General features: G+C 49.8%; 2 protein-coding genes across 2 annotated transcripts; one reads left to right on the top strand and one right to left on the bottom strand.

Annotated features, from left to right (window-relative positions):
• Positions 1-1485: 1485 nt before the first annotated feature.
• Positions 1486-4286, bottom strand: LOC131556256 (gallinacin-4-like). The gene is made up of 3 exons (XM_058802725.1): positions 4181-4286; positions 3318-3404; positions 1486-1622 (listed from the first exon to the last, which is right to left on the bottom strand). Exons 2-3 carry the CDS (start codon positions 3373-3375, stop codon positions 1486-1488), a joined length of 195 nt encoding a protein of 64 aa, XP_058658708.1. The 5' UTR covers positions 3376-3404; positions 4181-4286.
• A 3876-nt stretch (positions 4287-8162) lies between these two features.
• XKR5 (XK related 5) lies at positions 8163-14042 on the top strand. The gene is made up of 7 exons (XM_058801522.1): positions 8163-8220; positions 9034-9217; positions 9316-9491; positions 10544-10753; positions 11494-11663; positions 12174-12285; positions 12991-14042. The coding sequence occupies exons 1-7, from the start codon at positions 8163-8165 to the stop codon at positions 14040-14042; spliced, it is 1962 nt and encodes a 653-aa protein (XP_058657505.1).
• Positions 14043-16005: the final 1963 nt, after the last annotated feature.

Here is a 16005-nt window from a genome sequence, read left to right as displayed (position 1 = left end):
CTACTTAAAAAAAAAAAAAAAAACAAAACTTCTTTATGTTGAGGGCAGCAGAGCACTGAACAGCTGCCCAGGGAGGGTGTGGAGTTTCCTCTTTGGAGACATTCCAAACACACCTGGATGTGTTCCTGTGACACATGCTCCAGGTGACCCTGCCTTGGCAGGGGAGTTGGACTGGATGATCTCCAGAGGGCCTTCCAACCCTAAAAATTCTGTGATTCTGTGAGGGTGTGCAAATGTTTTGGGGCAGTTCAGGGCTTCCAGTCAGTCCTTTGCACTTGGATTGGTTGCCTCCCTTAAAAACTCAGCCGCTACTGCTCTTCCCTTCACAGAAACACAGAATGGTTTGGATGGGAAGGGATCTTAAAAATAATCTAATTCCAACTCCCTGCCATGGGCAGGGACACCTTCCACTGTCCCAGGTTGTTCTAAGCCCCATCCAACCTGGCCTTGGACACTTCCAGGGATGGGGCAGCCACAGCTTCTCTGGACACCAAGGATTCCTTGCCAGGACAAGGATGCTCCTGACTGTGCAGAGACAGGAGTTCTCTGAGCAGCCTGCACCTTCTAGGTTTTCTGTTGTGGTCCAGGACAGTTCAGGCTGAATCTCTTGGAAGAGAAGTGATCAGAGGCACAGTGGGGTTGGCCTCTCAAATGTTTCTATAATTGCCTCAAGCAATGTCACAGGTCGAACTGTGATCTCCTGATTTGCAACTGCAGCCAATATAAATTTTGCAGATTCACTCCAAATTTATGGCAGACAGAAATGGCAAGGGTAAAATCAGACCTCAGATTACCAATTTGTCCTGGTCAGTGTGACTTTAGTTCCCATAACAAAACAATATGCTGTTCCCAGGTCTGAAAGCTCTGGATCAGAAGGTGGGAACCCAAAGTTTTCAGAGCAGAGGTGCTGTGAAGTGTCACACTGGAGAAGACTTTTGTGCTCCCAGTGGAACTGGTGACTGATCTCAGTCATGACAGAGAATTCCCCAGCAGGCATGTGTGGAGAACTTGCCAGCACTCACTCAATCAGCAGTCCAAGAGGGGTAAATATTTTGGTGAACTACACATTCCTGGCAGGTTTAAATTAATGTCAGAACACTTGTTTAAAATTTGTTTGTGTACTACACATTCCTTGCAGGTTTAGATTCATTTCAGAATTCTTGTTTAAAATTCTTAATGGAAATAAGACATGGGGAATGAATTACTTTTGGAAATGAATGACAACACCACACAGGGCAGCCATGCAACCTCCCCACCTCTTGCTTTTATTGAAAGGAGAATGATAAATCCTTGGTGGCTGCTGCAACAATTCCTTGAATCCAACGATGGCAAAAGCGATCACTCCTGGGGATTTTCCACAGTTAGCCACACTACAACCTACAGAAAGGAAAGGATCTTCAGAATTATGATTATCAGGAAAATCCTGCTGCTTGGGATTCAAATGATGATTTGGGAAGTCATCTTTGCCCCAGACAAATCCTAAACTTACCACCTACAGCAGCTGTACCCAGAATGACAGGAGCCCAGGTAATCATTGCCACGAGGGCATTTCCCCCTGTGGCAGAAGGTCCCACGATAGCCACACTCCATGTAAGGTCTCCAGGGTCTTGCCAAGCTTCTACCTTAAAAAAGAACAAATAAACAAAGATGGGAGACATTTTATTTCCTGCAGGGATTTGCATTTTGCTTAATCCGTGTGAGCTGACAAGGACGTGACAGTTCACTCCTCAGAGGAGGAGTCTGTGGGCACAACGACCAAGCAAACACTTTAATTCCTTCTTCCCTGCCAAAATAGGATTCCCACATTCAAACTGCCTTTTGGGAATGGCCAGCAGCCTGTGCTATTCCCAGAACAGGTTTTATCCATGAAGGTGCTAATAGTCAGGGATCAAAACAACCCCAGGGAGCAGACCAGCAATTAGGCAGGAGGTTGCCTGGCCCTGTTTGGTCAATTAATAAAAATGCAAGCCTGGCAGCTGAAGTGTTCTGGATGCACCTGACTGAGTGCACATGAACAAATTAATTCCAGTTTCCAGCTCATCCGTGGAACATTGCAAAGTATTCAGAGAGAGGGGAGCTTGTTCCAGCCAACAGGAAATGGATATTAAATATGGACAGTGCATCCAGCACATCCCTGCTGGGCTGGATACCCAGCATGTGAGTAGAGTGATACATACACACACAGAAAATCCCAGGGAGTAATAAAGGAGTGGTTTAAAGGGTGAATAAAACACTCCTGGTCTCAAACTAGTGGTCTGTGAGGAATTGTGAGCAGTCTGAGCTCTCAGGAACACTTTTCTTCCCAGATACAGATAAATTTCTGGCTTTAATATACCCAGAAGGTCCTACTGAAAACAGGCCAAACATCCCCTGTGTGTTAAATAAGGACATAAAAAAGACCAAAGGAACACTTTGCCTCTGGGGACTGGCACAGAAAGAGGCCCAGGTAAGAATAACACCAGATAACCAGATAAAATCATAGAATCACAGACTCATTTAGGTTGGAAAAGACCATTAAGATCATCAAGTCCAATTGTTAACTCAGCACTGCCAGCCCACCACTAATCCATGTCCTCAGGTACTACATCCAGATGACTTTTAAATCCCTGCAGGGATATATCTATGACACTTTTCCTACATTTCTGGTCTGCTGCAGTTCTTCACAGCCTTTTCCCATCCTAACTTCCCTAGAGGACACTTTCCATCCTGTTCCCACAGAGATCAAAACTCCACCAGCCCCTGCTTGTGCACAGAGCACCCTGCAAATGTGGCTATGCCATTTTCAGGGCTGATATTAAAATACAATCTCTTATTCTGGACAATAGAGTTGGTTTGGGGTTCCAGACAGTTCCTTTTTCTGGATGATAGAGTTGGTTTGGGATTCCAGACTCCTTTGCACCCCCCAACAGACATCATGATTTTGTGCCTCTCCACCTTTAGTCCCAGCTCCTAAAGAAAAGGATATTTGAAGAACATGGGGCCAGATTCCTTTTTCTTTTTTTCTTTGTGGTTTGAGAATACTTGATCATGATTTAATTTGTTTGTTGGGTGACTCAGAGGCAAAGGGATTTAAATACCATTTAAGCCTGCAGGGTTTAATGGGGAAAATACTGGTGCTGAATGGTAATTTTGGAGTTGTCCCTTTCAAGGTGATGCTTGGAGTGTTTGCCTGCTAATTTCATTTCTCATCTGTAATCTCCAATGAGTTCTGATGATTTATGTGAGGATTCTTTGCAGGAGGCAGCTTGGTCACATCCCAAAGGGGACAGGAGAGCTTTGCGAGACACCAATACCTTCTCCTTAGTCCCTCACCTTACCTGCAGCTCCCTGAAATGCCACCAAGAGGAGAACAAGGAGCAAAGGAAGGATTTTCATGGCAGAGGGTGGGCTGGGATCCTGGATCACTGCAGAGAAAGGAGAACAGGACATTGGTTAGAGCCTTGTCTCTCCATAGTCCCAGAAGTGACACAGAGGAATGTTCTTCAAGACCTGAAAGTTACCTAAATGAAGTTATTACACATTTTTGTCATGATTGTGTCTATTGTCCTAAGATTTTCCTGGAGCACACATAGGATCATGGCATATGATGCAAAAAATTCAATCTTCCATGCAAAAAATTCAATTTTATGTCCCCTTTTAATTAATGCATCTAGTGACCAGAAATTTATCCTGGATTTCTCGATAACTGTGATGCATTGCAATAAATTTGATTTGCCTTATGGAAGATAAATTCAGAATTTAATTAATCAATTAATTAATTAATGTTAATTCAGAAAATAAGACAATTTTTGCTAGATTTATACAAAACAACCCTATGGGTTTTCTCAAGCTTTTCTACTAAAAAAAAAGAGCAGAAAAAGCAGTTTTCTTTCCGATTAACTCAAAATCCAGCTTCTCCTTATTCTTGCTTAGAGGCTGTTGTTTATTCTTCCCCTAAAGAATTACATTATTTCCAGGATAAATTTTTGAGTATTTGCATTTCCTGCAGCCAACAAAACCTCCTTTCCCTTATCAACATTTGACACCTCTAGAACTGGCTCATGACAGACTGGAGCCACTGCACAGTTAAGGCTGTAAAACAAAACACAGATAAACATGAAAGACATGAAGTCTCCACCCCATTTAAGAAGGACGAAACCTTTTGAGAGAAGCTGAATAATGAGAATATTTTGGTTGTTACCAGGTAAGAGGAGCTCTAGGCTGGAATCAGGACCAGTGTCAGCCACCTGGATGAAGATGAAGGAGCTGGGTGGGTTTGTGCTGTTCTGGAGGGTGCTGAGGGATGTTTGACCTCCACAGCCTTCTGGTGGCCAATGAGGCTTTGGGAGCTCTGGGGGCACCCAATGAATCCTCTTTGCTGTTGTCCTAAGAGGAACCAAGGTCCGGCTTTCAAACCATTGCGGCATGGCCTCAGGAAATGTGTTGAGATGAGAAAAACCACCCTGGGCCTCCTCCCTTTGAGCAACCCTTTGGCCACAGCAGCTCACTCAAGGTCTCTGTTTCCATCTGTTTTCAGAGGTTTTATATTTCCTTACAAACATGAACAATTTATCATCATAGAAGTAAAATAATCGTCAGCTGGAATGTTAAAATAAAACCCCACCGAACCTATGTTAAATGGGAAATAAGTTCTTCTTTGGAAATTCAGGAAGAGGATTAATGGGCTGTCATTAATTCTACATCATCACTGCTGTTGAGAGGGAAAATCTGGACAATTAAGACCATGGAAAAGATCTGGACTAAGGAATGGTAGGGAGAAAATGAGAGAGGAAAAGAGAAATCAAAGAGTTAAGAATAAAAAAGGAAAAAATTGTTTGGGGTTTTTTCACATTTTTGCACCAAAACATTTTCATTACCAGGTTACCTGCATGGCACATAAGATATTTTATGCCACATCTATTTATGGAAATTATCACAGCCCATGCCCAGCAATTTTAGTTTTATTGTCTTTATTCTCTTGCCATGGGCAGAAGAGTTCTCTGAGCACATCATCCTCCTTTCTCACCAAAGGTTTCTCCAATGGCTTCCTGCTTTTTACAGACATTTCTACAAGTTCAGGTGCCTGTTGCAAAGGGATCTTCACTTCTCTTTTATCCCTCTTTCCTCCTTGAACCGGCCCCATTCCGTGGGAGGTGCCGTTCTCTGGAGCTGAGCTCATCCCTGGGCTCGTCCGTCGTGCCCTGCAGGGATTTTTCTTAGATCTCTTTGTTTTCTTTCCCAATCAAAGCAACTATTTCACGGAGGCTTCCAGCACAGCCTTGTCAGCAGCTTTCAGCCTGCCCTCGGGCTTCTTGTTTCTCTGGGCTGCTCCTTTGGGTGCTTTTCTTTCCTCATTTTTGCTTTTTTTTGAGGTCAAATACATGTCGAACGTGCTTGGTCCCACAACGTGGTTACACATAATTGTGCTGTGGTCACTTTTACACAGCAGCTCCCACAAACAGCTTTGGAATTGGAATTTGCACTTAATCCAGGAAGGCAAATGTTCTTGTGGATGCCAGGACCAGCTGCTCTAAGAATCACCATTGTACAGCAATAAAAATGTACATTTTACAGAGGAAAAATCTAATGTCTGCATTGCCTGGCATCATCCACAATCACCTGTCAGACCTGCTCTGCTGCATCACCTCAGGCAAGGGAAGGACCTGCAAAAAGTGTGCCCAGGTCCCCAAATCCTTTAGGGCAGGGCTGTTGCTGGAACCCTTCCCTGAGTTGTTGTGAGGTGTTGGCAGACAGATGTGCAGCCAAACATCTGGGCTGAAAAATGGCTCAGCACATGAGGAACAGCTGGGTCTGTGTGATGTCACCTGTGGGCAGCTCACCTGGAGAACCACGCCCAGGTCTTGGGGTCCCCAACACAAAAAAGACTTTCAGCTGCTGGGGAGAGTCCAGAGGAGGCCATTGAGATGCTCCAAGGGCTAAAGCCATTCCTAAGGACAGCTTCCACCAGATCACATTCCTCCAAGCCCTGTCCAGCCTGGCCTTGGACACTTCCAGGGATCCAGGGGCAGCCACAGCTTCTCTGGGCACCCTCACAGCCAAGAATTCCTTCCCAAATTCCCATCTATTCCTGCCCTCTGCCAGTGGGAAGCCATTCCCTGTGTCCTGTCCCTCCATGCTGTCCTGGTTTGAAAAGGAATTGAGTTTTTGGGATGCTGTGGTCAAACCAAAATACTCACTTCCTTTTCAAACCAGGACACTTGCCTTGTCCCAAATCCTTCTCCAGCTCTCCCTTTAGGCCCTGGAAGAGGCTCCGAGGTCTCCCTGAATCTTTCTCTTCTCCAGGATGTTGCTTTTTTGGAGACACGAGGAATTTTTTAGCAAAAGAGGCTCCTGGGTGCTGCAATCCAGCAGAGAAAAGTGCAGCCAAACTGGTGGCTGGGAGGCAGCCAGAGCAACTGGGAGCTGGCAGAGGAGCTGGGGAGGGTGTCTAGCTCTGGGAATATCTTCTGGAAAGCCTTCTGGCTTCCTCCCTCTCTGCCTGGCAAAGCTCTGGGGTGATGATGGCACAGGATTTATTCCTGGCTTGGAACACAGGAGGAGAGACTGAGGAGAGACAGCTGAGACTCCTCAGGGTGGGAATGATGGTGACGGAGGGCAGGAGGGATGAGATGATGAGGTTCACATCTTCTGTGGGTGACAAGAAAGGTCACATAATGCCTGCATGGACCCTGGCAGATTGCTCACTGCTGAATTTGCAAAATTGGTTCTTCCCCATCCCACTCTCAGGTCTGGAAGAGTCTTTGGTGCCCATTAGAGGCTGAGTTGTGCTTTGTATGCTGAAAATTGGGTTTTCTAGGAATGGGCCACATGGTGTTTGCAGTTGTGGAGGACAGAGACAGCCAAGGCTAAGCTTCACTTGGCTCCAGAGCCCTCATTACACCCCTGACTTTATTAAAATGCTTCGCTGGAGATGGGCCCAGCAGCCCAACATCATTAATTAATGAAACACAAATAGGGGCAGGGCAGTGAGACAGGAGGAAAAGTGGGTTATCCTTTACACCCAAAGGGCTCCTAGACCCAATCAGATGGATTTGAGGATGCAAAGATGCCAAATTCCTGGTAAAAAGCAGTGCTGGAGACCCACAGAGAGCCTGGGGATGCTCCCATGAGTAGGGAAACCAGGCAAGGACATTTCTGAGCAGTTTGGTGGCTACTGTTATACAGCAGACCCTGGGCTTTATTGCCAGAGTTGCAAAAGAAAAACCAAACAAAAACAACCTTAATAAAATTTAAAAGAGCAACAGTAAATATATTAAAGTCTTGGAAAACAGGTACATCCAACAGCTCAGCTGATGTACAAAGTTTTGGGAGCTTCCTGCAGAATACTGCAAAAACCACCAAAACCAGAGGTGATATTTTGCCTTAATTAAACCCCTTTTTGTGGCTTTTCCTGTAGTGACCTGCTGGGAATTTATTTTCTATAAAGATATCAGGGCTGGAGGCTGCCGGGCTGGAAATTGGGATAAAAAGCAAATGCACACCAGAGGGCTCCTGCAAGCTCGGATGCTCGGGATCCCATTTCACAGCGGTTTCATCTCTGTGGCGAGGCGGGAAAACAGCGGGATTAGTTCATGGCTCTGTGCACGCCATGTCCCAGCTGCCACCTAGTGTCATCCCCGCCACACGGGGACATCGCGGGCACGGGGGACATCGGGGTGGGCGTGACCGGTGCACAACAATTGGGGACACATCGGGGTGGGCTTGTGCCAGCGAACAACAGCACAGGGAGCAATGGGATGGGCTTGAGAGGTGCTGAAGAACTCAGGGGACATCGGGATGGGCTTGTGACAGTGCACAAGAGCCCGGGGGACATCAGGATGGGCTTGTGCCACCGCACGGGGGACATCGGTGAGGGTTTGTGACACCGCACAACAATTTAGGGGGTACGGGATGGGCTTGTGGCAGAGCACAGCAGCTCCAGGGGTCTCGGATGCTCGGTCTCTGTGTCCCCAAGCCCCCGGGGGTGGCGCAAGCACCGTGATGTCACACTGCCCGGGGAGGGGACACTGGGGGAGGTGCCCGGTGAGGGAGGGCGGAGCGGGACTGGCCCCGGCGGCTCCTTCCTCCTCCTCCTCCTCCTCCTCCTCCTCCCTTTCCTCCCACCACCTCCTCCTCCTCCTCCTCCCTTTCCTCCTCCTCCTCCTCCCCGTCCTGCTCCCAGGATGCGCGGGGCCGTGCCCAGCCTCAGCCTGACGCTGCTGGCGGCGGAGAGCGGCGCCCGTGAGTGAGCGCGCAGGATGCGCGGGGGATGCGCGGGGGCGTGCGGGGCTGCGCTCGGGCGGAGGGGAGGGAGAAGGCGGGTGGGATGCTGGAAAGGCGGGTGGGATGCCGGAAAGGCGGGTGGGATGCTGGCAGTGACGCCTTTGAGGCCATCCCGGGGATCCCGAATCCCCTCCGTGTACCGGGGAGAGGGGGGGGTTCATCCCTGCGCCCCGCGCTTGGGGAGATGCGCGGTTCTGCTCCCGGCATCCCCGCGGGCCCAAAATCCTCTTGGATTTTTTTTTTTTTTCATATTTGAAAAATGGACATTTTAATTTATTTATTTATTTGTTTATGTTGGAGCCCGAGCTTTTTATCAGAGCTTTCCTGGGGGCCGGGCCCCTCGGTGGCTGTGGCTGCGCCTCAGCTGACAACGCCACCGGGAGCCGGCAGCTGGAGATAAGCTCAGGAGAAGGGCTGGGAGATGGAGTTCTGGCGGGAATGGCTTTAAACTGACAGAGAGCAGGTTTACGTTGGATATTAGGAGGAAATTCTTCCCTGTGAGGGTGGGGAGGCCCTGGCACAGCGTGCTCAGAGATGCTGTGGCTGCCCCTGGATCCCTGGAAGTGTCCAAGGCCAGGCTGGATGGGACTTGGAGCAACCTGGGATAGTGGAAGGTGTCCCTGCCCATGGCAGGGATGGAATGAGAGAAGCTTTAAGTCCCTTCCCACCCAAACCAATCTGGGATTCTCTGGTTATGAATGTCACCACTCAGTTGCTGGGGGGGGGTGTGGCTGTGTCATCCCTCATCACCGCCTCTCTGCCCTTCTCCAGGGCTCTGTGCCATCATCCACTACCTTGTCCGGGGCCAGCTGGGCTGGTTCGGGCTCACCATGGCCTGCCTGGTGCCCGGCTATGCCGCTCAGCTCCTCAGCATCCTCTGGTTCCGGGCAGACGGACACGCACCCGGCTGCTGCCTCCTGGCGCTCCACCTCCTGCAGCTGGGCCTCTGGAAGCGGTGAGAGACACTCCCCGCCATCCACCCACCCCCCACCCGGCTGCAGCCCCAGATTTCCTCCAAGCAGCGTGGGCATCCCGTCACGGTGGCTCTTGCAGGTACTGGGATGTTCTGCGGGCGGCGGCCAAGGCGGGCGGCGGTGCCGGGGAGCTGCTGGCTCAGCTCGGGGATGTTTGTGTGCTGCGGCTCCTGGAGGCCCTGCTGCAGACCCTGCCTCACCTCCTGCTCCAAGCCTATGTGGTGGTGGCCGTGGACCCAGCAGGCTTCATCCCTGGTGAGTTCCCCGGAGGATGGTTCAGGAGTGAGGGATGTGTGTGCCCTCCCTGGAGGGATGTGCTGCAGAGGGACTGGGAAGCCTCAATGAATAGCAGCAGGGAAATGCCTGGCTGAAAGATGTGCTGTGGCTGAATGCAAAGGTGGCTGCTTTGCCCCAAAGGTGAATTTTCAGATGTGCAAAGAGGGAGGTTGCAGTGTGGAGTCACAGCATGTGCAAGGTCACACTTGCTCATTGTCCATCTCTGGTCCGATGGCAGTGACTGGGCTGGAGCTGCCCTGGGGCTGCAGAGCTCTGTCCATGGAGACAGAGGGTGTCCACAGGGAGATACTCAGAGAGTACTCTGGATGCTCAGAGAGTATCCACAGGGAGATGCTGAGCATGGAGAGACCAGATTTAGGAGGACTTAGTTGAAATTCTCTAGTTTCATCCCTGGTAACATTCAAGTCAGGTTGCAGTGTCACTGTTGAGTCAGGAACGAAATGAAGTGACACATTAACTCTCTACTTTAACATAAACTCACACATAAACTTTAACTCAGGCTAATCCCAAGTTTATTGCAAACCCATTCCTTTTTGTACCCTGTTCTGATACAGGTGGACCTGACTGGTCATTTAATCAACACCCTGTCACCATTGGCTAATTAAGAAGACACCCTTTGGTAAACATCTTATGAGAAAACAACTGTTTAAAACACCAGCTGCAAGATTGTTTTAGTTCTTTCTCTCAGCCTTCTCAGAACTCCTCAGAACAATTCCTGGGAAAGTTTATCTGACTTTCTCTCTCTCTGACCAAACTGTCACAACCACAGGACAGGGCTCTGAGCAACCTGGTCTGGTGGAAGGGGTCCCTGCTCATTGCAAGGGACTGGGCTAGATGGCCTTTAAGGTCCCTTCTGTGATTCCTTGATTCTGTGATTCACTTGGCAGGATCGAGGGGTGTCTGGCTTGTATGGGAGTGCTGTGCTGCCAACACCTCCTTAACACAGAGAATTGTCCCTGCTGTGCATTTGGGCCTCCATCAGAGCCCTGACTGCCCCTGTCCCCACACAGGTGTCAGTGCAGGGCTGTCCCTGCTGTCCCTGGCCTGGGCTTTGGTCTCCTACAGCCACTTCACCTTCCTGATGAAGCCTGGACACCTGAGCCCACCAGCTGCTGTCATCCTGTGCCTGCTGCTCTGGAGGACAGGGATGCTGGGCACCCGGGTGCTGGCCCTGGTGCTCTTTGCCAGGCTCTATTCCTTCTGGGTTTTTGCTGTGGCAGGTAAGACCTGAGATCCTGTTCCCCACATACCACCCCAATGTTCTCGGGTTTTATGTTGCTGAAATGGCTCCTGAGGTATTAAAGAGTCTTTTTTCCCATCCCCGCAACCAAAGAAGAAGTCGAGATTCCTCAGCTCTGGTTTTTAGGGTTGTTTATTTTCTCTTATTTATTACATTCTTTTTCAGACCTGCTGAGGTCTGTCTGGCAGGTCAGGTTGAGGCACACTGACTGCCCTTGGGGCAGTGTTATCTTTTTATACTAAAAACTACATGTACTTTATTTACAATAATTTTCCAATACGTATCACCTATGTGAGACAGTCTGTCTCTACTTTAAACCAATCCAAAAATGTCGCCATCACAGCAGAAGATGAAGGGCAAGAAGAAGGAGAAGAAGGACAAGACACACCCAGATTCCTCCATCTTGCCTCTTGAACCCTCATTTTAAAAATCCCAAAATTCTCCTTTTTCACCCTGTGATGAATTCACTAACATTCTACTCAAACCCTTGTGGCTTGGAAATCTTCACACAAAGTTGATAATTGCTTCCATGGGTTAAAATTGAAGGCACAGGTGTTTTTTACTCCATGCCAAGGTCTCTGAGCCCCCTGGCAGAGTCTTGAGCCATCCAGGGCAGCCAGAGGAATGTCCTGGGTTCTGACACAATGTCAGCCCTGCCATGCTCAGGTTTGCAGCCTCTCCTGGGCATGGCTTTGCACTTCCAGTCCTTTCTCCCTGCAGGGGTGCACTGGCTGCTCATGTCCTTCTGGCTGGGGGCCCAGCAGACAGATATTGTGACCCAGCCGTGCCGCTGGAGGCTCTTCAACTGCCTGCTGGGAGCTGTCTACATCTTCTGCTACATCAACGTCCGCCCCGGCCCCTCCAGGACCAGGGTGGCCGTGTTTTATGCCGTGAGTACCTGGAATTGTTTTGTATTCTGCATGGATGAAGCTGATGGGGATGAGCAACAGCTTCAGACTCTCCATTTTCACCTCTCACATCACCACTTGCTCAAAATCCAGAGATTTGCTGTGTCCTGACAAAGCCGCGTGGTCACCAAGGTGGATGTGTCTTCTGCACTGAGTTTGATTCCTGTCAATGGTAAAAAAGTAGGTGAAGACCTTGCAGAAAGTTCATGGTTTGGCAGCTTTTGTGTTTTAAGTGATAAATTAGGTGCAAAATATAACAGAAGTGCTCAAGGCCAGGTTGGGTGGGGCTGGGAGCAACCTGGAGTGGTGGAAAGTGTCCCTGCTCATGGCAGGGAGTGCAATAGGATGAGCTTTAAGGTCCCTTCTGACCCAAACCACTCCGTGATTCTAAGAATCCATGAAAATCTGGAAAATGTGTGTTTTCTGTTGTGAGAGGCACATCTAAAACCATCAGAAGGATATAATGATGAGTATCTTCCCTCTGCCTTGCAGATAATGCTGATGGAGAACACGCTCCTGCTGCTGTTGGGCACCCGGTTCCTGCAGGTAGAGCTGAGGAACAGCCTGACTGTGACTGGGGCTGTCATGTCAGGGTCTTTAATAGGTAAGAACATTGATTTTAGAGCCTGGATTGCACATTTTTAGAGTAGTTTCAGGAAATGAGCATCCAGCCTCCTGTCCCAAGTCCCTCTCCAGATCTCCTGGAGCCCCTTTAGGCCCTGAAGGGGCTCTGAGCTCTCCCTGAATCCTTCTCTTCTCCAGGTGAGCACCCCCAGCTCTCCCAGCCTGGCTCCAGAGCAGAGGGGATCCAGCCCTTGGAGCATCTTTGTGCCAAGCAGTGCCATATTTTCCCAGAGGGATGGGGGCAGAGGGAAGTTGTGCAACTCCCCAGACCCTCAGATCAACCATGTTAAAAAATGGGATGGAAAAGGAGCAATTCCTGTGGTCTTGGATGAGTTTAGGGTAAAAGTAGGAAGCTGTCTTAGAAACTTGCTGGTTTAAAGGCCAGAGGATGGGGATGCTGTACATGGAAGGTTTCTTTCATCACACATCTCTCTGCTTTCAGTCTGCAAATTAATCCAGATTAAATTTGGGGTTGAGTGTGCACTTCCTTTGCCAAAATCTGCTCAAGTGGGATTCTTGCATCCCCATAAATGCTGGAAAGATGTGCTGTTCATACACCTGATTCTCAGCAGCATCTTTGCAGAGTTCCTGTTGATCTGGAGGTGCCTCAAGGTCTGGCCTCTTCTCCACAGCTGACCAAAATGCTGCTGGGACTCCTCAGTGACACTTTTCTGCTCCTTTCCAGGTGTCACAGCTCTGGTGATTTACTACAGCCTGCTCCACCCCAAGTCCACAGAGATCTGGCAGGGATTCCTGGAGACAATGTGCAGTCCTGCAGCAGCTGGGGATGAGGAGGGGTCTGGAGAAAGCTCCCAAGCTGAGCAGAGTTCAGGGACTTTGGCAGATGAGGAGTCCTTGCCAGTGGAAGGGACCAAGACAGAGCCCCAAAAGGAGACCAGCTCATCACTGTTGCAGTCCAAGGGGGGTTTCGAGGACAGCTGGACAGACCATCACCACTGGCTGCTGGTGAAGCTGGCCTTGAAGACAGGAGATGTGTCCGTGATCAACGCAGCTTTCGGAGATGGCGGCGTGGGAGAGGCTTTTCCTGGAGGATGGATGATGGGGAAAGCCCCTGGAGCTGAGCCTGGGGCAAACCTTTCCCTCCCCATGAGGGACATCCCTCCCTCTGGACTGGCAGTGGGGAATGGAGGAGGCATCAAAGCCAGTGCTGGTGCTCTGGGAGTGGCACAGGAGGATGGAGCAGGGCAGGAGCCTGATTTTCCCCCATCCACATCCCACCCCATTGGCTTCTCCCCGGATTCCACCGAGAGCTCCTCTGTGTATTTCAGTGCAAGTGCAGGAGGCATCATCTCCCCTGGGACAGGGACAGCCACAAGCATGGCTCTGGTGCAAAGGGACAGCAAAGCTCAGCCTCCCCCAGGCTGCCTGGGAGAAGGAGGAGGAGGAAGAGGAGGGGATTCATCCCTTGGGATGCCCAGCATCAGCCCAATCCTGGGCGCTTGTGCCCACAAGTGTCTGCAGAGAAGCTCTTCCTTCGGCAACACGGGCAGCTGTGGGGTGGCAGGTTTCCCCAAAGAGGGCTCAGAGCCCACGGGGACAGAGGGTGCCCTTGTGGGGTGCCAGCACCTTTGGGACACCCACCCTTGTGGCCCGCAGGGGACTGTGGTGAGGAGCAAGCTGAGGTCACCGTGCTTCACCTCCACCCCCAAGGCCGGCCCTAAATGCTCCCAGCGAGGACTGGGGGAGCTGCAAGAGGGGACAGACCAGTCTGGGTGACCAGAGTGACCCTGTAAATGTCACCTTGGGCCAGCCTTGGGGTGGCTGTCTCATCAACAGGGCATGGCAGGAGGTGGTGGGACAAAGATTGTCCCCACAGTGCCCCTGCCATGGGGCAGAGTGCTCTTCCATCACTGGGACATCACCTTTCCTCTCAGTACATCTTCTAGAGACAGTCTTGAAGAACTTCAAAAGCCTTAAAAAGCCCTGAAAGTCCAGGGCTGGTTATTTATTGAGCTAATTTATGTCACAGACCTACCAGGAGGCTGGAGCCTCCTGTCTTTGGTGTATTTGTGACAATGACTTGAGGTGTGTCCTTAAACCAGTGCCTGCACAAGCTGCTGGCCTGACCCAGTGTGGAGATCTGGTTGCTGTCTCCAAGGGCTGCAGTGCTGGCCAAAGCAGTTTTCTCAGGACAAATAAGTGCCTAAATCAGAAAAATGATTCTGAGTTTTACTCTTGGATGTCCTTTCTGGGCAGAGTAAGGCCTCAAGTAAGGCTCAGCATTGCTTGATTGTTTTTCCCCACCAGGTTTATCTTGAGGCCTTTGCCAACTCCATTTTTGGGATCACATAGGATTGCAGATTCTCTTCCTGCTGCAGACCAGAACCTCAGAACCTGGAATTACAACCAAAGCCATGTCCTGCTGCTTGCCCACTGTCTTGCCTCCTCAAGTGTGTTTTTCTCTCCAGCCTCCTTCCAGCTGAAGATCACAGGACCCCAGAATTATTTGGGTTGGAAGGGACCTTAAAGCTCATCCAGTTGCAACCCCCTGCCACATGCAGGGACACCTTCCACTAGACCAGGTTACCAGGTTATAATCCACATTTGACTGGATGCTTTCATCTAAATTTAGGCCAAATCTCAAACCAGTTCTACCCCCACCATAAAACCCACAGTGCAAGCAGGGTTTATTTGTGTCAGGAGCTAAAACCATCAATACCATGGTCTCAGAAATAGCCAGTGCTTCCCCCCAGGCTGGCTGGGCATGGATTTGTGCCCAGGGCACAGGTTTTTGCCCAGGACATGGCTTAACATGTTAATTGAGGTGTGATCAGCTGGATTCACCACCAGGCTCCTGAGAGCCAGCTGGAGCACATCTGTCTGTGCTCTCCAGATGTTGTCCTGCTGTGGGCAGGACTCTGCTGCTGCCACAGGGTAGGAAAGGCAGCAGGGAGGGCACAGGCATGTGATGAATAATTTTAAAAAAGCTCCATGATGCATTCACTGCTCAGGGCTGACCCAGCCAGATGTTCCCTTGGGGCACAGAAAACCCAGTTGGTGCTGAGTATGGAGTGAAGCCACATTCCAAGGGGATGAAGGCTCCCTGTCTCCATCTGGACCCCAGCCCCCTGTGCTGTGCCTGTGCTCTGCAGGCAAGAGCAGTTCCAGTGGCTTTTCCAGAGCCCTTCTCATTGTGTGGATCACAGAGAAGGCAGCAGTGCTGCCAGGCCATTGCAGGAATTTTTATCTAGCTTGGTTTTCTACTTTTGATAATATATAATTATGCTTGAAAACACCCCAAACCAGCCTTTGCTGTGTCTGTGTCTTGTGTTGGGGGTGAAAATAAGTGTGGAGGAGTCTCTCTTCCAACTCTTGGCTCTTGCAGCCCCAGGATGAGTTGTTTGTTGGGATTTCCAGTGGGAGGGTAGAGAAGGGACATGGGCAACAGGATCTGGGAAATGAAATGTGTCAGGGAACGTTAAGGCTAGGTGGTAGAAAAAGATTCAGCCAGCATGAAACTGTCCTACAGGCCAGTCAGAAAGGTAACAGACAATTTTGAGAAAGTAAAGAATACTTTTGAGCATGAGAGTCAGGAATAAATGCAATTAAATGTGATTTGATTTCTCAGAGCACATCCACAGTGCAGGGGTGCACCATGAGCTGATACCTCTGACCTCAGATGAGGAAATCCTGGATAGATCAAGAAGTGGCAAAAGAGAAGGGGGAATCTGGGGACAGA

This window comes from Ammospiza caudacuta, chromosome 3 (genome assembly GCF_027887145.1).
Source record: "Ammospiza caudacuta isolate bAmmCau1 chromosome 3, bAmmCau1.pri, whole genome shotgun sequence".
Taxonomy (NCBI): Eukaryota; Metazoa; Chordata; class Aves; order Passeriformes; family Passerellidae; genus Ammospiza; species Ammospiza caudacuta.
This window is presented reverse-complemented; position numbering and strand designations above follow the sequence as displayed.